The 21,420-nt window shown below is 45.7% G+C and overlaps 1 protein-coding gene across 1 annotated transcript in view; it reads right to left on the minus strand.

The window, feature by feature from the left end:
• Positions 1 to 851: 851 nt before the first annotated feature.
• ARHGAP31 (Rho GTPase activating protein 31) overlaps positions 852 to 21,420 on the minus strand; it is a 60,531-nt gene continuing 39,962 nt past the window's right edge. Inside the window, exons 4-12 of the mRNA XM_068181131.1 lie at positions 19,723 to 19,805; positions 18,999 to 19,106; positions 17,214 to 17,359; positions 15,705 to 15,903; positions 13,823 to 13,947; positions 11,364 to 11,423; positions 9,914 to 10,534; positions 9,271 to 9,581; positions 852 to 8,374 (exon numbers count right to left, since the gene is read on the minus strand). Coding sequence (XP_068037232.1) covers positions 5,915 to 8,374; positions 9,271 to 9,581; positions 9,914 to 10,534; positions 11,364 to 11,423; positions 13,823 to 13,947; positions 15,705 to 15,903; positions 17,214 to 17,359; positions 18,999 to 19,106; positions 19,723 to 19,805 — 4,113 coding nt within the window. The 3' untranslated portion in view covers positions 852 to 5,914. The remainder of the gene's footprint in view (positions 8,375 to 9,270; positions 9,582 to 9,913; positions 10,535 to 11,363; positions 11,424 to 13,822; positions 13,948 to 15,704; positions 15,904 to 17,213; positions 17,360 to 18,998; positions 19,107 to 19,722; positions 19,806 to 21,420) is intronic.

Consider the following 21,420-nt stretch of genomic DNA (forward strand, 5'->3'; position numbering starts at 1 on the left):
TCATGAAGAAGGTAGGAAAGGGAGTCAAGCCCTGAGTTCAGCTTCTGAGTAGGAAAAAAAATATTTCATTTAACCTGATGATTCATCTGCCTTTTAGGGAGAACAGTGGTCAAGTTGCACTGCAGATACATCCACAGAGGCTACAAGCACAAAACACTCCTCTTTTTTTTTTTCCTCTCTTTGATCCCAGGATGGAATAAGGGACACATAATAACAATATTCCCTTCCATGATACAGCTCAGAGATTGGCTTAATGAAAGCCAAGGAACTAAATTAATAATTTGTTTAAGTTCTTGCTTGTCCTTTACAAATCAACAGAAGTGCATAAATGATGGACCAGCAGCCTTCACAGTAACTCCTCCTGTTCCAGCCTGGCTTCTGCTTTACAAGAACTTGGATCACAAAGGTTTTCCATGCTCTACTCTGAGTTGCTCTGTATTATCACAGGCAAGGCAGAATTCTGCAGGAGATGAGCTTAATATGAGGACATGGTTGCACATCACTGAAACTTCAGCCTGGTAGAACTAGCAATGATAAGAGAAAAGATTATTTTACCCTTGAAAATTTTAAAGCATTTCAGCTAACAGTAATTCTACAGAAATCTCCAAGCCCTCACTTCATTTTCAGAGCTGCAGAGCAACTGCAGCTCCCATAACCTCCAATCAGAAGAGTGTGTGGTCAGGCCCTAACCTTCACTCCCCACCATCAAAGCCCACACAAACACAGATCGATGCCCTGGCCACTCACAAAACAAAAGAGGGGCTCAAACTCCATGTCAGAGGATGACAAAAGCATTTGTACTGTATTCATAAACCAAATCCAGAAAAAAATGAAATGTTCCACAACATCACTAGGGCACAGATCTGTTTTTATAAAAACTCCAGTTTAATCTCATGGCTGAGACCTGGCAAAACATCTTTCTTTTGTGGCTGTTGTTTTCTTTCCTTTTTTTCTTTTTTTAACAATCACGCACAGAGGCAGGCAAGTCCACACAGAGAGAAAAGCTTAACAAAACTGCAATTCATCAGAGCTAGCAGGAAAAATAATCACAAAACCAGGGTCAGTGGGATGGAGACAGTCCTCTTTCATAGTGTCCAGCTTCCAACCCTTCTCTTGACCTGGCAGCAAATAATATTCAAAGGGGACTAGTGCCTGCAAGCACAAGATCCAAGGTCTGGACTGCTGTATGGAGCCCTCAGAAAGTTCTTGCCTTCTGCCATCCTTCCTTTCTGGGGCTGTTAAAGTCCTACTCTATCTCCTGTTAAACTCAATGGAAAGTTTTCCATTCCTTGCTTGGAACAGAATTAGTTTTCACCAACCCTTTACATTAATTAGGAGCAAGCAAAGGTTAAACAAAATAGGGATCAGCTGCAGCTTCTCCCCCATCCCTAGAGATTTTTATTGTTTTTTTTCCAGAGATGGAGAGAAGCAAAAAGGACAACTGCAAAACCTGGGCATGCTTGAAAGGTTGTATATGCTTCAGCAGAGAGCTTGAATTTTTGAGGTCTGGAGACAAGCTTGTGGCGGAAAGCTAAATCAGCCCTTGAACTCTGGTCTCCCTTGGTCTTGTCCCTCCTTTTCCAGGACAAGATCCTTCTCAGGAAGGCACACTCAGGCCTTCTGCCCACCACAGATTAACCAGAAGTAATTAGCTACTCTGTGGGCAAAAAGCCACTTGAACTCTCAGTGCTGCAAACATAGCAGCAGAAAACAGTTCCACGCATCAGCCCAAGTTTCACAGATGTGTAAAATAGTATTTAGGTAATTCCTTCATGTTAATTACATTTCCTTCTTTTAATACATTTACATAGAATGATCTTTTATATATATATATAGATATATATATAAAAAATTTAAAAATATTCACCATTACAGGTATTTCAGAATCAATTAAAAAAGGAAAAAAATATTTTGATTGCACCATTTGAACACTGGATGAGGGAAAATGTTGCAGACTTCATGGATGCTCTCTAATACAGACTTAAGTTCTTCTGAAGCTCTAAAGGTGAAAAAATAAGTACTTCAGTCTTTCTACAGTGATGGCACAAGAGGACTGGGGTTTATAAGGTAAAATATAACCTTCATTTCTGTTTACTCTCCTGCCAGTGGGGCGGCTCCCACAGTGGGGCGGCTCCCACAGGAGCTAACATTATCCATGTCCCTCCTTTCCATCAGAATTCTCACCTTTGCCAGCTCAGCCATTTCACTCTGAGCTACGTTTAAGAGAAGCTGCACCAACCCTCAGACGACATGGGAAGAGTAAGTGAAGTTTACTCACTCTTCTTCCACTTGTAAAAGCCCACAAGCAACACATGCTGGTGATATTTTGTCATGTCTGATACTGGGGCCATCTGCAAACTGGGCAACAGCCTTTACTTTTTCACAGTCTCAGGAGAATTGAAATGTACTGCAGGGTCTCTGAAGTGATCCTTGTGGAGCTGCAGATTATGAGCCAGTCTATTTAAGAAGGTCCTTTCAATAACACCAAGAAAAACCAGCTTTGCTCACCTGCGCCAGACTCATCTCCCATAAATCCAATCTATCATTCTTCATAATGCTTCACAGATAAACAGAGGAAAAACAGAAACAAAACCCACAAACAAACAAACAAAAACGATAAAAACCAAACCAAAAGCCAAGGAGAAAAAACACAAGAAATAAGAAAATCCGTTCTTAAAGAGATCAGGTCTGACCCTGAAACTGACATTGGGGATAGCTTAGTAAAGCTGGATCTCTGGAAGCTCCTGCCACCCAGCCAGCACCACTAAATGGGAGGTGGCATCTGTCCTCTGGCCCTGTCCAACTCCCAAGCTCTGGTCCTTCAGGCTGACTGCAGCTACCAGTATCAGCATGGATCCATCATCAAACTTTACAGACTCTGCAGAAGGCTGAGTCTGAAGCTAAGAACAACGTGGCACCTTGCAACTAAGAATGTGCTTTCATCTCTGCAGGACCTGGGGCTTTATTTTAAGAGTTCTGGATACATCAGCTGAAGGCTGAAGATTAAATTGTAGATAAGCAATGGGATCAAGCTACAAAACAGAGATACCATTGCAGCATCTCTGCTTAATTAAAATCCAGGACCCAGATCTGAGCTCAAATTCTGAAACATCATTTAAAAGTATAGTCTGGATACAGATCTTAGTTGAGGCTGATCTTTAATATCAAGTAAAGATTTCTAATAATTTTCTCTTGCAGGAGTTTCACCATTTATGCCAAAAGCACTATTACTTACTGGAATGCTGTTAAAAGTTGAGACAGTGTATTATATACAAATTGCCAGACCTCATTTCTTGTTCATAGATCAGCTTATATGAGAATAAGGAGGTGAAAAAAATGGTCGTAACATGCCAAGGTTTCATCACGTTTTCTTTTCCTTCTGATGCATTACTTTGTGAGCTTCTCTAGCTCCCCTCCAGCTGCCTTGGCAGTCAAAACTTCTAGGATCTGAGAGACTGGAAGTCCTTGTCCAAAGTAAATTATTTTGTGGATGCCAAAAAACCTGGGCATCATTTCCTCAACTTTTACTTCCTCTAAAACCTTACCACAATACCTCATCTCGCACCTTCTCTTTGTCATTAACCGAGCCATGGTGATTAAATGCTTTCTCATAAGGCAGTGACATGTATATGCAGTGTGGAGCTGTGCTAACTATGAGGAGCATGAAGGACTGGAAATTCCCTAGTTTTAATAACAGGCATAATATGGTCTGGGAGTAGAATAATACAATTGTCATGAAGCTGCATATTTTGGGCCTGCTGTCCACAGCTTGCCCAGGTAAAGCACAGGCTGCTGCCTGTGAAAAAATATGGACCTAAATAAGAACTCCAGGCTCTCATCTGGGTTAATAATCACCTTCAACAAAACTGACAGCACAGACTTAGTTCTCTGCTCTGTTCCCATGTGGCACTATACACAAATAAAGAGTGCAGTGGGGAGGATCAAAGACTGCAGCTCATGACAAGGAAAAGCCCTCTTGTTTTTCACATTCCCTTTGGAAATGGAAGGAGAAAATTCTGCTGAAGATATATTCCTTGAGTTTTTGGGCCCATAACTTCTCAAAAATACTCTGGCATATCTCTCCTTCAGCAATCAAAGAGTTCAGAGAAAGCACTGCATGGGGGGCTCAGGACCTTCCAGCCACAATGGCACTAATAAAGTGACACAGTCTGTGCAGACTAGGAGCTCATGGGTTGATTTTACCAACCCTTGGAAATTGCCAGTACTTCACAAAACAAAGCCCTAAACACACATCTTTTGGGAAATTCTGGCTGACACTCATTGTGGTGGTTATAGCACTTCCTAACAGTTTACTGCTTAAACTATAGCCCATCACACCGACCTGAGGTCCTGCAGACTCAGACATCTCCAGGAATGATGGCCCCTGCAAGCACATTACAGGGACAATCTCAGTGCTGGCAGCAACACCTGTGTCCCTGTCTCCTCCGTAGTCACCAGTGACACTTAAATTGCAGAGACAGGACAGGCTGTACCTGACTTTGCCATCACCCACAGTCATAGATCAGGCAATAGATGAGCCTGTGGTGAATACAGAGTTAGAGGCTTTATAAAGGAAGCTTTAATTCTATTCCCATGGCAGCTGTTGCATATCTGAACACGTATTTGCCTGTAACATTAATGTTTCCTTCAGGAGAGAGTTTAATTCACTTCAAATCCCCCTCTCAGGATTTGTTCATGATCTGTTCTGCAGTCCCACAAATCATCCCCTTTACCATACTCTTAATCAATCTGAAAGCACTGAGGTCCAGGTAGGTGGCAACCAGCCACACTCTCAAAGAAACAGTGTAAAATCATAGAAGACAAAATTTAAATGGAGAAGAAACACCTGGGGACATGCCACACAGTGGCAATGAAAGACCAAGGGTCAAAGAAAAATATGTCAGTCAGGGTGCAAGAGGGCAATAGCCCAGAGACATGGAGATAAGAAGATCCTCTTGCCATTGTCTGCTGTAGGCAGTGTGGAGCTCAGCTGGAGACAGCTGCAGAGGTGTCATCTGGCTTTAAGTGATGATGAAAACAGTCAATACTGGCCTTCGGTATGACCTTGCCTTGGCTTTCACTGCTTTCAGCCTGAGGGGTCTCTACCACTGGGCAGCCAGCTGCACACTCATTCCTTAGCCACACCCATCTTGCCTGCCCAAGGAAGGAGAGACCGAGCACACAGAATGCGTGAGCAAGACCTGGAAGACTGAAAGAACAACAAGGCATTTCCTGTCCAGCTGCTTTCATTCCAGCCCTTGCACAGGCTGGAAAGAGCACATCTCTGATGCAAGGAGAGAGCTGGAGGCAGAGTCCTCAGGTTATATGTTTATCACTGGAACATCCCTGGGTGTCTCACACCCTGTGTGATTGACTCATGCCAGCTTCACCTTCCTCTTTAGCTATGCCCAGCCTCCTGCACTGTTTATTTACACTGTGTAAATCAGAAAGTCCTTCATTGGTGTCTGGGAAACAATGGTAGGAGTTCCCAAACATCTGGACTTACCTCCTCAGCAGATGTTGTGCCCCTGCACCCTGAGCTGCAGTGTTTTGTAACAATGTTTCCTCTCAGCCCTATTTTCTAATTATACAGAGATTTACCTTTCCTTTTTTCCATAGGGAGGATGAGACTTTCACAGGGCTTGTTAGAGAACAGGTGTGAGAAATGCAAGTTCCCTGGAACTGGCTTACCATAAAAAAAAACAGACAGTGAGGGACTAGGCAGGAGCAACAAGGGGAATGAAAAGCAAGACAAAGATACCATGACCTTCCATAGCAAAAGCTTTGCAGGAAACCATAAAGGATTCAGGTCCATCTTGCACAGAATAGTTTTAACAACAGCAAAATGGCAACAGAGTTGGTCTTGGACACTCCCATTCCAACCACCACAGACAAGGAATAGGAGGAGCAGCTGCTACTCAATCTGCCTCCCACTTCGTCCATCCAGAATCACGGAGCGCCTCTGGGGCTGGTAGAAGCAGCTGGTAGAAGTCTCCAGTCTCTGGCCGTTCTTGGGGATGGTCATTTTGTTCCGCAGTGTCACCCCCTCGGGCGTTGTCCGCACAGGGTCGGACAGATCGCCACAAATGGGGCTCAGAGAGGTGGTCTGCGTGGGGCTCCTGATGGGTGACAACAATACCCTGGAGTCTGCTGAGGACGTGGGGTGGTCCATGATGGGGAAAGGGGGACTGAAGAGAATCAGACTCTGGGGCCTCCCAGGCCTAGATCTGTAGGAGGGTTTGGAGAACCCTGATGGCCTCTCTATCTTTGAAGACTGTGGGTTATCTCCAGCTGTCTCCCCGACAGATGTGCGCTTTCGGCGCAGAATGGGGGCATCCAGAGCAGGGTGATGACTGGACTGAGACGGCTCCAGTGGAGAGCTCAGGCTGCCATGCCAAGGACATGCCGAGTCCTTTTGAGCAGGGTCACTGTTTTCTTTCTCTGCTTTGGCTTTCTTTTCTGTCAGTGGGCTCTTGGGGGCCTCCAGGTGGCTCCATGCCACCCGTGGAGCTTGCCTGGTGGCCTGCTTGGCTTCTGCTTCCTTCTTCTCAGTGGCTGGAGCAGTGTTCTGAGCCTGCAGGGGCTGGGGGATCTGTGTGTACTGAATCTTGGGCGGTATCACGGGCACCGCTCTAGCCTGGCACATCTTAATCATGAAGGAGGTCCTGACTGCTGATACACTGACGGGGGCAGAGTTACGACGGCCGGTGGTGGCGTGGGCCACTGCCAGGTAATCCAAGTCTAGATCCACGGGGGCATTGAAATGAGACCCCCAGGGAACACCCCTACTGGCAGCAGGGCAGTGTGTCGGCAGGGATGGAACAGAATCACTGCTTTTTACTTCCTTCTGCCCATACAGGAGGTTCCCAGGAGCAGATGGCATGGACAGGCTCTCAAATGTGAAGAAATCTGGGGCTGGGAGGAGTGAATCCAAGTTGAGGGATGAAGGCCTGGTCTTTACTTTGCGAGGTATTTCTTCACCTTTATTACTCAGCTGTGACTCAGTGGCAGAACACAATGCTTTTGTGACAGTCTCTCCTCCCAGGGCAGTGTCCTGAGATACGGATAACTCCTCCTTTGTGTTCTTAGTCTGTGAAGAACTGCCTGGACTATTTTGGTATGGCAAAGACAACTCAAGCTTTGGGCTCCAAGGGTTTTCTTTGCTCACATGCAGTTTCTTTCCCTCTGTCTCCAAAAGAGGGACTCTGGAGGGTCCTGCTTTCTCACCTAGTGCTTTCTCCCTGATAAGGGGGTACTCAGGTTTTGAAGGTTCTTCTGGAGGACTTGGGCCATTCTCATTTTGCATCGCTTTGCCCAAAGTAGAGGGGGACATGGGTTGTGTTTTGGCCAGCTCACAAGTCACTGAATGCAGAATGTCACCACATGGCTGCTGCTGGTCAGTGGCATCTATGAAAGAGAACGGGGTAGTCCACAGACTCAGCACTGTGTCTTTACTGTCCAGGGAGAGGCTGCGACTGAACCGTGGCCTAAGAGAAAGGCCCGTCTCTGCTCTCTGGCTCTGTGGGAGAAACTCCTGGGTCATCTTCTCCTGAATGTCCTTAAAGGTGGGGGAATGGAGAGGGCTTGTAACCCACTGGTGATCCTCCCAAGGCTCCACAAGTTCTAAGCTCTGCACATTATCTGTCCAGGCATCCTCATCATCCTGGTCAGCAGCATCCTGGGTCCTGCTAACAGCATTGCCTTCCTTCACCTCCTGGATTCCAGCTCCACTCAGTGCCTTGGAGGAGAATGTGTCCCTTTCATCAGTAGTCATTATCTCGTGCTTCTCCCTCTGAGTCTGGACTCTGGTAAGACCATCCTTTTCCCTCTGGAGCTGGTAAGTGCCATCTTTTTCTTTCCCTGATTCTGGACATGCTCCTTTGGAACAAGATAATCCATCACTAGTGGCAATCTCACTAAATTCTGATTGACCATGAAGCTTCCAGTCCGGAGTAGGAGTGAGACATTCACTCCTGCTCTCCACCATTGAATGGTGGATCTTAGGAGTGGCTGAGCCAGTTGGAAGAGTGCCCAGTTTGGGTAGGGCTGAAGCACCACTCTGCTGTGTAATTGCATCAGACTGGCAGCTGGGGAGGCTGTCTTGTTGCTCCATGCCACTGGCACCAAATAAAGGCACCTGAGTTATCTGTGGTGCTCTGCTTTCAGATTTTTGCTCACCGAGTGTTGGACTCTGCCCTGGGCCACAGCGGAGACTATCTGTTTGTAGTGAAGAGGAGGATTCAGAAACTGGGCTTGTCTTGGGAACAGCTGCTGGCAAGAGCAAGAGCTCCTCTTCAGGTTCAATAATTTTCAGTTCCTGCTGTATCTCTGGCCACAGCGGTTCTAGAAGGGCATTTGCTGGGTCCTCCTCAGTCTGAAAAACAGAGGAAATGCCATCACCTGGGAGCTCACAACTTACCAGTAAGTACCCCTCCATTTTCCCCAACAGCCCTCCTAGAATAGCCAGGCCCCTGGATTAGCATGATCATGGGTACAGAAACACAGACACACGGACTGCTACCAGTTCAAGGAAGAAAATACATCTATAAACAAATGGGTTTATGGAGGAGAAGGTCTGAGGTGCAGCCAAAAGGAGAACTGGACAGACATACTGAAATAGTGAGCTGAATGAGTAGCTGGAATGTTCCAGCCCATTTCTCAGCAATTCCATTCAGGCTTACTTGGCCTTGCCAGAGAATATGCATTCCCAAACTGCACACAAACTAGAATGAATAATCTATTCAAGGAGATATGCCAACAGATCTTTAAATAGCTGTCCGGAGATGAGTATCGCTGTAAGAAACTTGGTGAAAAGGCTTTGCTAGAGATACAGAGGAGGAAAAAAAATAGTAAGAATTGAAAAAATAAAATTGTGTGTAGAGAATGGGAGTAAAAAGGACCGTTCAGGCTGTCCAGGACAAATGGGACAGCAAAAATAGAAGGGGAATTCAGAGACCACGGGTCAAAATGTTCAGACATCCGGACAGTCTCACATCTGGAGAGTCTCAGAGCAGACAGATGGTACAGACTGAAATTGTACAGTTACAGGAAAAGATGACCAAAAGGGCACAGTAGGTAGTTACATAAAGGTAAACCAACACATGGTGATTTCACAGAAGTGAAATAAATCAGTTCATGGTCAATTATTGGTGCTGTTTGGCCTAATTTACAGACTGAGTTTTCACAACTAGAGACACAATGAAACTTTAAACAACCTCCCAGTCACTACCATGACATGGTCCCCCACCCTTCTCATGCCTTCTTCCTTACCACATCTCTTAGGCGTAATCCTTCTTCTGTCTTAGCCATCTCAATCTCCTGTTGGTCACAGCTGCCTTCTGAAGAGACATCCTTCATCCTGAGCTGTCCTTGCTCTGCTTTGTCTGCTGGGAGTGGTCCCTTATGGAACTCAGAAGCTGGTGTTTGTTCCAAGGTGGGACTCTGCTCTGAGGACTGCTGGGGGCCACTGGTGCTGCTTGTGCAGGTGCTTTGCCCACATGTCTCCTGATTTTCTGCTGCTGGCTGTGGCATTTCTAGGGACTCAGGTTTCCCAGCTGCCACCAGCTCCTCAGGATGAGAGCCTGGATGAGAAACACAAATGAATGTAACTGCCTGAGACTGAAAACTTGTGTCCTGGGACAAAGCAGTGCTGCCAATAGCCAACACTGACTAACAAAGCTAGAGAGCTCCCTCCAGGCACAACCAGATGTTTCTGGGAGGTCACCAACCTCCCCAGGCTCCTTACTGCAACAAGCATCACCTTGACCTGCTATCAAATCAACACCGACCCTGCTATAGGTTAGTTTCTTTCTGGCCATAAGTTCAAGCTGGAGAAACCTCCACACCACCAAGCTGCAGGGCACTTCCAGCAGCCCAGCTGAGGATTCATACCCCCCTCCTTAAAACAATTTACCTCTGGATGCTGCCACTGGCAGAGTTGGCCCCGGCTGTTTCTCCTTGCGCTCTGCTGCCTGCTCTGTCCTTGTGTGGGTCCCTGCCTCCACAGCAGAGGGGCTCGTGCTCTCCACCAGAGAAGACAGCTCCTCTAGACTGGAAAGGGAATGCTTCTCCTTGGTGGGCAGGCGACAGGGTGTGCTGTTGGTGCTGATGACTGCTGACACCCTCAGCGGGACAGAGACAGCAAATGGCTCTGAGATGTTCAGGGCTTTCCTCTGGTGATGAGGAGAGGCCTCCAAGGGAAAGAGGCTGCTTGGGAAGCCTGACTTGTTGGCTGTTTCAGAGGTGTAGAACATGAGCACTCCTTTGGCTGAAGTCTGCTCGTTTTCAGCATCCTCTGCTACCCGGAAAACCTTCATCTGCTCAGGGGGTGACTTCACCTGCAGTGTCCGGGGAAGACCTGTCTCCCCACCCAGCTCTGAACTTCCTTTGGCCCCCATAGCAGATCCTTCCCGCTCCCACTCATTCTCCTTTCTGAGGTCATACGAGCTGCCTGTGCCTCCTGTCCGTATCTTGGTGGGAACAAAGAATCCTCCAGTAGTCACTGACCGTTTGAACCTGCTTTTGTCATCCTCCCCTAAAGACAGGAACATAGGAGCAAGTCAGTGGAAAAGCAAAGAACTAGCAAACAAACCTCCTCTGTGAGGAGCCCTCCTCAGTCCCTCCAGGGATGAGTCCTGCCCTGGTGAACACTCTGATTTCCCCAGATAGATGGAGACAAGTGGCACTGAAGCCTTTCTATGCTCTAGCCCTAGGGCTTCCTTCAAAACGGGCAGGTAGCACGGGACTGAATGCTCTCCAGTGGAAATCAGCGCAGACTTTTATTAGACACCCTTCTCCATCAGATGCAGACTATCACATACTGCCCACAATGCACACACCAGGCTTTGTCAGCTTTTTGTAAGCCTTTTTCACCTACAAATGGGATTTTTGTGCCCAGAATAACCAAGAAAGAAATCAAAGCAGTCCAACTGCCAATAAAGGTGCAGCTAAACACAATGGTAACTCTCAGGTGGATGCACTGAGATAACACAGAAAAGAGTCAAAAATGCACGCACACAGAGGTGGGGACACACGTCAGCAGCCATGACATAAGTACACAAAGATACACAACATGGTGAGATAGACACAGACTGCTCATCCATTGAGGGTGGTGAGACACTGGAACAGGCTGTTCAGAGAAGCTGTGGATGCCCCATCCCTGGAAGTGTTCAAGGCTTGCTCAAGTGTTGGTACCACCTGGTGTAGTGGAAGGTGTCCCTGCCCGTGGCAGAGCTGTTGGAACTAGGAGATTTCTAAAGTCCCTTTCAACCCAAACCATTCTGTGATTCTGTGATCCATGCTGCTGCAAATGCAGAACTGCACTCCTTCCTCCTTACAGTATAGGCAGGTTATGGATGTCTCACCTTCCACTGGCAGGGAACACAACGAGTCCATGCTCTTTGCAGGTCGAATAGTTGCTTTTTCTGTGGAAAAAGAGGTTTAGAAGCAGGTATCAGATCTTGTGGCTTTGCAGGCTTCAGCCCATAAAGATCAAAGGCTCCATACATATATGCGGGCATGCCAGGCAGACATTTTCCATTTCCAAGCATTCCCCCATGTATCTACACCACATGGCTTATTACCCACAACACTTGTCCACACAGCTGGGGATCTGTTAGTGCTAACAACAGCTTTGCACCTGCTGGACATGTGGAGAGCTATACTTAACCCAGCCAGACAACACCACCTCCACTCCGAAGCAGTTAAGCATCCCCAAAGCTGTCATGTGCCACTCCCTTCCCTGACTTAGTCAGGCTATTGGTTGTGGGGGACTTTTTAACTAAACTGACATAAATGCCTTATCACCTCTCATTCCTGATAGCAAATGTTGGGTTATTTTTACATTGAACTCCTGGCTCTTTTGCTGATGCAAGCATACCCTGCCTCCAGCGAGAACTCTGGGAAATTTCTGAGGGCAGTGAGCAACCTATTTTGCTGGCCATCTTCACTGGACTTGCTTGTCCAGAAAAAAGCTGTCATTTGTTACTATACACTCTACAGGTCTGTTCCTGAGAGGTTTTGGAAGCTTGTAGCTATTACTGCTCTGAAAAAGGAAAGGAGGTGGGGAAATGTAGCTGGCAAGGAAGACAAGTTAGTCTCTGGCAGCCCAGAAAGGGTCCTTGGAGATCTGGAAAATGTCTGGGAGTAAAGTTTGCTGTTTACAGAGTTGCACAAAGTAGGTAAAGCAGAAAGTCAGCAGGCTTGTTGGACTTCATCTGTTTCTATAATTGAGGCTTCTGGCTCTGACTCTCACATGAGCATAGGAGAAACTCCAGCTACTTTTTACATTTATATGGAGTCCTGGCTACTTTTTATACATTCATAAGACATGATGTCTAGAGCACTGTTTCCGTTTTCCAGGAGGAGCAGAATTCAAGCTGGGGAGCTGTGTAAGTCACATTTTATGTGACTTACAGATTTGTGTGCATAGACACAAGCTGTGCTAAAGCATGTGCTGAGTTTCAGCAGCAACTTCATCTGTTCCCTCACATTAGGCTGAGGGCACTGAAAAATGTAACACAGCAGCACAGAAAGGCACTGCTTCAGTGCTGAAAACTCTGCACAAGGCTGTGCGTTTGTGTGTCCTGCTGGTGAAAATGTCCAGCCCCTGTCACTCAGTACTGTCCTTGGAACAAGGCTCAGCCTCCACGATCTCTGGGGCTGCCATCATTCCTGGGCCTCCTTGGGTTAGTGCTATTTTGAGACAGAGTGTTCCTTATCAAAGTGAGAAGGTGATCCCGTGATCAGAATAGGATAGAGAGCTATTTTGAAGTCTGTCATGGCCACACTGTGTGAGGCCATCTGTACATGCAAAACATGGGGAAGGCAGGGGTCCAAAAAGAACTGGATCCAGCATTTGGCTTCAGACTAATTTCTGATCCAAATACAGCCTCTCTTATATGTGGTGGTAGCTAATGTTGCCAATATTAACTGTTTTATTTGAAGTCTTGCATTGTTAGGCAGTGGTCCTCCAAACACCAGCTCCTGAAATCATGAGATTATATAAAGAAAAAATCCACCTTCATCTCCCTATAGAAAATAATTCCTTGACTTGGAGATACTAAAAAAATCTGGAACATATAAATCCAAACCATTTCTTTATGAATTCAAATTAAAAGAGCAGGCTTTGTTTTTAAGAATGTAATTACTTTTAAGTCAAGTTCATGATTTTTAGAGCTTGAGTCATCATTTCTTAACACTGGGAACTGGCACTGCCATGTGATTTTCTAGGAAGCAGAGATTGCAGCCCAGGAGAAGTTAGAATTTGGGATTACAGCCAGAAGAAAACACAACTTCTCTCTTGTAAATTCTGCAAAAGCAATGGCTTCCCTCAAAGTGCTGAGAGCCAGAGCTGAAGGCACTCCTGGTGCCTCATTTTTCACAAAAACACTGAATGCAGTTGGTTCTTTAAAGTCCTTTAGTGGAAGAACAGCCTGGAAAGACAGCCTAAAAAGACAGCCATTCACCCAGTGCCATGTAATGAGCCTCAGGAGACAGAGACTGGCTGGGCTGGAACAGTGGACTAATCCAAACCTATATAATATTTCCTAGTCCCCAGACTTGACAGCTGGACAACAGAAGCCCATTTATCAGGTACCAAAATGCAATATTTTCCGTATCTGTCTGTCTAATCCTCCTGGAAGGGTGTTTCTTGCCATCACAGGAAAATGAGATGTGCTTGAAACCAGGCCACAAGCACGACCCCATTAGACTATCTCAAGTCCATGGCATTAGTGGCAAGTGGATACAGGTGGTCCCATGCTACCGACAACACATGAGAAAGCCTCAGAGAGAAACATTCAGCTGTAAAGTGTGTTCTTACCAGAGAGCTTCTGTGCCCTTACAAAGACACTCCCATTTCGACTGAGTTTAGACTTTGATTCTGAGCCAGAGCGGCCCAAATTAAATATTGACTTCCATTTCTTGGACTTGGTGGATAATTTCCTCCTGGAAGGAAAAAAGGCTCAGGTGGTCACCAAACCTTAGAGATTTCTGCCTTTTTAATACCCTCCAAAGGCCTCTGAGCTGTCTCCCCTCAACACTTTCCATTTTTTTTCTTCTCACACTTCTTTTAACTCTAAAGCATGCAAAGCATAGCTATACAAACAACCCTTTTTGGCTACCTAGGTAGCAGTCACACTGTAAGTGATTTATCTGTACTGCTGATTTAACTATTTCATGGATGGAAAGACACCTAAGCCTTCAGATAGTTGGTTCTGGCATCATGCTACAGCAACAGTGATTGAGCAATCAACCATGCTTGTCTCCAGAAAGGAGTGGTTTTCAAGACTCAGACTATCCTGAAAGAAAGCAAAGAAAAATGCCTTTTTAACAGGTTTTAATGACACAATGTATGATAAATTCCAGGGAACAGATGAAACTGGTACCATTTCTCAGTGCAAAAAGCTATGCTTTAAAGGCCATGTTTTACGGCAAAAATAAAGGGATTCCTTAATGAAAAGTCGCTGTTAATGCTTCTCAGGCCAACATTAATTTAATCACAGGTGTTATATATTCATATGCAAGTATAATGTACTTACCAAAGAGGAGGAGGTTTAAGGGAATTAAATCAATTTCTCATAACCGTAAGAGGAAGTGGGACACGAGTTCCCTGTGTCTCTTTGGAAATCTCAGCTTATGCAGAAAGAAGCTTCTTGTCCTAATATAATTTTTTCCTTGTATACATATTTCTTCATGAAGCTCTGTTTCACTTCCTTCATTCTCATTCTGACTCCTTCAATCTCCCCATCTTTCAGAACAAGAATTCTCTTAGCTCCCTGCCTTGCTCTCCACATTAGGCTTTCTATCCCCATATTTCTGCTTTTCTTTCTGATCAGTACACGGAGAAGTACAAATCAGTCCTACAAAGGGGATTAATATCTTGGGGATATAACTTTTCTCTTCAAATAAGAAAGGAGAAGACACTCTAGAGGGACAAACTTCCTTTTGTCTTAAGCTGGTTATCTTCTTGCCAGTATTCTGTTAGATGACTCCTTTTTGCTTTAATATATCAAGTGCCAATAAATATCTTTGTTCTGGCGCTTTCTGGGTCAGTAGATTAATGAGCCTCCTGCTGCAGAGGCTATAATCTATAAGAACCCGGCAGTAGAGTGGCTATATATTAACAGTTAGACAGACCAATAGATAAATACTTATTCTGGGCAGCTGTGCCAACAACTGCAGCAACCTCAGCTGAAATCGGACTCTTCTCCTGGTATAGACATAGCTGGCATAGCTCTCCATGCTTGGAGTGAAAATGAGCCTTCCTGCTTGGCTGTAATTGCAGAGCAACCAGAAGAATGAAGAATCTGGAGCAGGTGAGTGGCACCAGGCATGCTCTGGACTGGCCACCAGCAGGTGGAACTCGTAGACGAGCTGTGCCCCAACCTGCTCCATGCTCATCCCGTGTTTAGCCAACTTCTGGCTGGCACAAGGATGCAAAGACAATTCATTCCTCCTGCAGGAGGTCTGTGAGGTTCTGCCCTGATGGAGAGATGAGAACTAGTGAAGCTATGAACCCAGCACCTGCAATATTTCTCAGGAGTAGCTCTGCCTCTTTTGAGGACATCAAATTTTCTTTGTGTAGTGGCAGTAGATTCAGATGAGTGCAGGTGTGGGGGTATCACATTAACAGAAGGATCATTCCCAATCACACTGGGGCACCTGCACTTTTTTTTGTGCTTTACACTCCTCTTGGCACTTACTTGCTGTCAGGAAGGTCAACAACTGTGTGGAAGAGGGACCCAATTACAGGCACAATTTCAGGCAAGCTGTTCTCTCTCCTCTCCTTCCGAGCAGGATGGGATGCAGACAAACTCCGTGCCTGGGCTTCTTCCAGACTCACCAGTTTCATTGGCAGGGAGGCCGAGGGGAGGGTCAAACTTTTCACAACTGATGCACTCTCTAAAAAACGAGAAAACACATTCCAGCCTGGGGTGAGGAGAGATGAGAGCAAGAGCTTCATGACTTTATTTGACTGGAACATCTCCTGTGGAGGGGGGAAAGAAGTGGCACGTGCAGGGAGAAAGGCTTTTTGTCAGATAAGCCTTTCAGCTCCCCAGCAACCTTATCCATCTGAGTACATTCCCAGCAGGGGCCATGCTTGCCAGCCAAAGGCTGTGTTGTGTAGATTTGCTTCCTCTGCTGCAGACACTTCTGTGTGAAGGAGGTGTCTCTGAAAACCACCAGGATTCACACATTTCCTTTACTCCTCCCTTACTCCCTTCCTCCATCTTGCCCGACCCTCCCCTGATTTTGGAGCATTTCAGTCCCTGATCCCAATTTTGTGCTTAGTTCTTTCTCTCATTTCCACATCTTTCTCCTTGTCTTGTTGCAGGACAGGGGATTGTTCTAAAAACCAGCATTACTTGAACTTTCTAACCCGCTTCAGGGGCACAGAAAGCACTCTTACTGATATCCCAGAGAACTGAAAGTGTCTGTTTATGGGGGCAGGGGCAAAGCCATGTTAAGGTAAAGATGGGCAGAATGAGCTGATACAGGGCTGCAAAGCAGAAAGGTGGATACTGCCTGAGTACTGAAGGAATCACAAGTCTTTTGAGTGTGTAAAATGTGAAGGTGCATATTTCTGCAATTATGTGAGGTCACTGTGGATCCATGCCTTCTCACTTCCCAGTCTTTGCCAACAAAACCATCACTAAACAGCAAAATCAGCATCTCTGAAAACTATCGATGTCTCAGGGAAAAAAAAAATCTCTTTTATAAAATGTCCTCAGGAAGAAGATATAAGTTTTTGGAGCACAAGAAGATTTTTTTCCCAGGAGTGCCTGGGAGTGTTACCTCTGACTTGGGTGGAAATAGTGGCTGCAGGGCAGGTATTGTTGGTATGAGGAATTGTAACTGGGGGAATCTGATAGAAGAGCTGAGGCTGTGGCTGATGGACTTACAGAGAAAGCTTAGACCAAGACTGAGAATCAATCAGGTGGTCTTCCTTTTGTGGACAGGGTTAAGCCATATGAGATCATGCAAAAGATGAGACATAGGGCAACCTGAGAAAACACTAAAGGAGGCTAGTATTGAAAAAGAAAATTTTGAAGATAGGAATGAAGAAGACAAGAGTAATGAGATATTGGGCTCAAGGTGTCTTTGGGAAAGTCTGTGGTGATAGCAAGGGTTACTGTGCTTGCAATATTAGTTGAAGGGAGAGCTGAACTACATAGCAAGTGACATGGGAAGTGGCTCAGGGAGGTTGCTACCAATGTTCTCTGCAGAGCTGGCTTTCCTGTTGTTGTTGAAGATCTGATCCACGTGGTTCAGGATGAACTCGATCACCAGTTGCTGCACTCGCACCTCCAGGAAAGCTGCATCCCCATTGCAGCCAACTGCCTCAATCTCCTTGGATCTGCATGAGGAAAGAGGGGTACCGGCAGTGAGCATTGCCACACACAGCCCCTGGCAAGGACAGACCAGATTTCTTCCTGCAAGCAAGGCAACAGGGACGATTTCCCCACTCTTCCCCTCCTTCCCTCACAGGCCCTCATCCTTTTTTTGTCTTTCAGATCTTTTAAAAATTATTTTCTCTGATTTCTTTGACATCTCTGCTACTTCCTTTCCTGAATCTGTCATTTTCCCCACTTGGCTTTTACATTCTTCAGCAGGTAAACCTGTGACTCTCAAGTTCCATTCTTCTCCCTTTTTCCTATTTTAGCTATTTCAAGGCTGGGCCTGAAAGACAACACAGGAACCTTCAAAGGCTGCTTCTAGATCCCTACTCAGTGAAATCCCTTAGACCCTGCTCAGGTCTTCCCCATGCCAATTTTTTCAATACTTTGCCGTGTGCTCCAATAGTCTCTTCTCTGCGCACGCTGTGCTCCCACATTCTCAATCTTGCTCTCAGCAAAGGAATATTCTTTATCTTGACATGCCAAAGTGTTGCTGAAGAAATTATCTTTGGGCAATGGATCCTTTGTAAAGTTAATGACTGGTGTGTTAGATAACAGCTTGGGGCATTGCCAAGAGGATAACCCTGTGAGGAGACTGCAGTTGCATTGATTGCTCGTTTCTTTTACTCCCTGGGACTTGTACTTATGAAAGATTGCAAAGGAAAAACAGACTTTATTTTTTTTTTTTTGACAAGGACAGATGCTAGAATGAAAATGTCTCAGTAGTAAAGGCCCAATTTATGATATTCAATAGAGTCAACATTTGATTCATTTTCAGAACCTGCTCTGCCATTTTTGCAATTCAGAAGGGTGAGATAACTCTTTAAAGCATGCTTTTCAGGCCTATACCTCTCTAGCCAATGTTCTCTGCCAGCCCAGTGCTACCCTCTTGGCTCTGCCATCACCCCTCTCCCGCCCAGCTGCAGTCCTGGACTCTCCCTGCACAGCTCATTCCTCTAAATGCAGGGGTATTGGATGGACAGAAAGGGAATTTTGACAAGATTTTTTTTTCCCCAGATGCTATTTTTCCTTGTTCTGCTTAGCTCTACAACACAGCAGCCAAACCCCTGCCTGCATCTAATCCAGGCTTCTTCACAGCAGAGTGCCAGGCATAACAAACATGAAAAACTAGCTGGTGGTCTTGAGATCTGAGACTAGCTGCCATTTCAAGCTCAGCAAGCTCATCTCAATTTTGCACAAGCAGATCTGGGAACAGGTCTCTAGTATTACTGCCCTGTTTTTCTCCCTTCTGATCCTTGCTGTCTCTCACTGCCCTGCTGCAGAAGCACTGGCACCATCAAAAATGTTATTAACATTCCCAAGTGATGAGTTAAGTCCTCATTTCTAAATCTATGTTCAGCTTGCAAATAACAACTTTTTTAATAAGAAACACACAAACCCACAAGCTTCCTTGGATGCTGGCAGTAAAACCTTAAATTATTCAACCTGGAAGAGAAGCTGTTTCCTTTGCTGTGCTCTTCCCTTTAGTTGCTCAGCTTTTCTCTGTCTTTTCATTTCCCTCAGGTCATTAGGCTTAGATGCTGCCACTCCCCTTGGAGCTCAGCATGGTGCTCTGGATTAGAGGAATCTCTACTGTACCTGAGGAGATTTGGAGCCCACACCAAGGCCAGGTTTCTGGTGTGCATGTTGGTCATGTTGCTGAAGGAGGCCAGGTGAGTCAGGTGCTTGATCAGGTATTCCAACGTTCTGCAGTGGTTTCACACAAAGAAGAAAATGTGTCACATTACCAGTGCCGGCCTGCTGGGACAGCGAGGCTCAGAGCCAGCCCTGTCCCCTCCCCAGGTGTCTGCAATGACACAACAGAGCCCATGGGGCAGAGGAGTCACAGCACCAGCATTTGCATGGGATGGAAGTGAATACCTGAACAGCTGAGCTCTGGGGTGGCCAACGGTGGGGCATGAACCCAAACTACCCTTAGCATAATGGGAGCAAAGAAGCTGGGAGATGGGTGGAAGAGGGAATGGGTTGCTGCAAAGGCTGAGCTCTTAGCTCTTGCGCAAGCACCTCCAGCAAATTATCATCTTCTTACCACACCCAGGACACTGCCCAAGGGTGCCACAGTGGTCATACTCGGGGAAGGAGGATGGTAAGACTGCAGCAGAGAGACCTTGTTCTGTCTCTAACAAAGGTTTGTTCAATGATATGTAAATGCCAGATAAATTGTTGCCAGATTTGGAAATGGTGAGTCAGCTTTTGGAGATTGATTTCTGGAAATGAACCCTAGAGCTATTTCAGGCAATATTCCCTGATGAGGGTGAGGTCACCACACTGATCCTCAGCACCTCTGTGGACACAATCTTACCTGTAATGTGATGGTGGGAGCTCCTGGATGACATTTTGAATTCGTGCCAGCTGCTCGTCCTCAGGGAAGCGTGACACTGCTTCCTGCAGGGACACAAGGAAACAGTACACCCTGGCAATGGACTCAGTGGAAAAGGAAGAGGGATAAGAAGGGTCACACGAGACACCCTGTCTCAGAGGGAATGCTCTCTTGTTACCCTACAGAGCTATTGGAAGAAGAAGTTTCTTTGTGTCCCCAGCACAACAGAGATTTCCTGCACTGTTATTCCATGTCTCAGCACGCCATGCCCAGACATTCAGACATGGTGGTCAGTATTTATGGGAGAGGGGAAATCAAGGACTTATACTTTCAATTACAAATTGCAGGAGGTTTTTTTGTGGGTTTTTTTTGTTTGTTTGTTTGTTTGTTTTGCTTTGCTTTTTGTGGGGTATTTTTTTGTTCTTTTCACTTTTTTAAACTTGGGTAATGATGGATAAAATAAAAAGAGAGGAGAAAGAGGGAAGTGAAAATAATGGAAAAAGCAAAAAGCAATGACACCCCCCAAAAATAACCTGTTAAAACATGTTTTTCAAGCTGTGTTATAAGAACACATGTTCCGTATTCTTCAAAATAAACAATATTTTGACTGTCATAACAACATAGATGAGGGGATTATTTTTGTGGGTTTGCATCTTTCATGATGGAAGAAGCCTTAGCAGAATCCCTGTCCAGCAGATTAATAAATTCTTATACTCAGGGTTAGACAGAATCAAGGTTATACATCTCAGTCCTGAGCAAATCCCTACAGACCAAGAGCTCAGAGAGCCATGAGAAGCTTTTGTCAGCATTCCTAGGAGTTCACTGCATTGGCATTCATCTGTTCAGCTACTCCCTTTCAATATTTGTGCTGGGGGAGGACGAGCCACCAGGCAGTTCAAACAGTGCATGACTGTCTGGGAACCTCCTCCTACCCACCCGACTGCCACTGGAGTTTGGAGCAAGTTCAAAGGAAGATGCTGTGGCCCACACCGCCAGCACAAGCTTTGCCTCCAGACAGATATCAGAACTGCCAGGGAAGGAAAGGAAGGAAACAACCCTTCCCAAGCCACCCGTCACTTAAACATCATGAACCTGAAATTACCAGCCACTGCTAGAGAAGCATCTTCCTGCAGCAGCCACCACAGCACCCCCTGTGATGATGCTACCGCCGCTGGTTTTGTCACTGTCCCTTTCCCTGCGGATCACTTCTCATCTGCAGCAATCAGCTAACCAAACTCTGCCAGTTTCCAGGCCAGAGAAGTGATGGCAGATCAAAACAAGTGAGCTCGCTAGTCAGGTGTATATGAGATGCACATGTATTTGGTTTGCCCAAATTAAAGGCAGATTAACTCCTTCTAGTGATTTTACACATGGCTACGGTGCCTTAAAAAAAAAAAAAAAAAAAGCACACAAAAAAACCACAAAAAACCAGAAATCTGAAGCATAAGAGCTCTTGTAACCTTAATGCAATGTTTCCAGTTGAATAGCCTTGTCCAAAGATGGAAACTGAGATAAATAAAAACTTTAACTGGTGCACCTAAAGCATTAGTATTTCAACTAGATTGTACACAATATTTTCTCCCCTGGTGCATATTTTCATTCTCATATTCAACCTTCCAGGTCTCAAAGACCTAATGATTAGACATCAAGTGACTATCAGCTTCTCTGAGGTCATGACCC

This window comes from Anomalospiza imberbis, chromosome 2, assembly GCF_031753505.1.
Source record: "Anomalospiza imberbis isolate Cuckoo-Finch-1a 21T00152 chromosome 2, ASM3175350v1, whole genome shotgun sequence".
Taxonomy (NCBI): Eukaryota; Metazoa; Chordata; class Aves; order Passeriformes; family Viduidae; genus Anomalospiza; species Anomalospiza imberbis.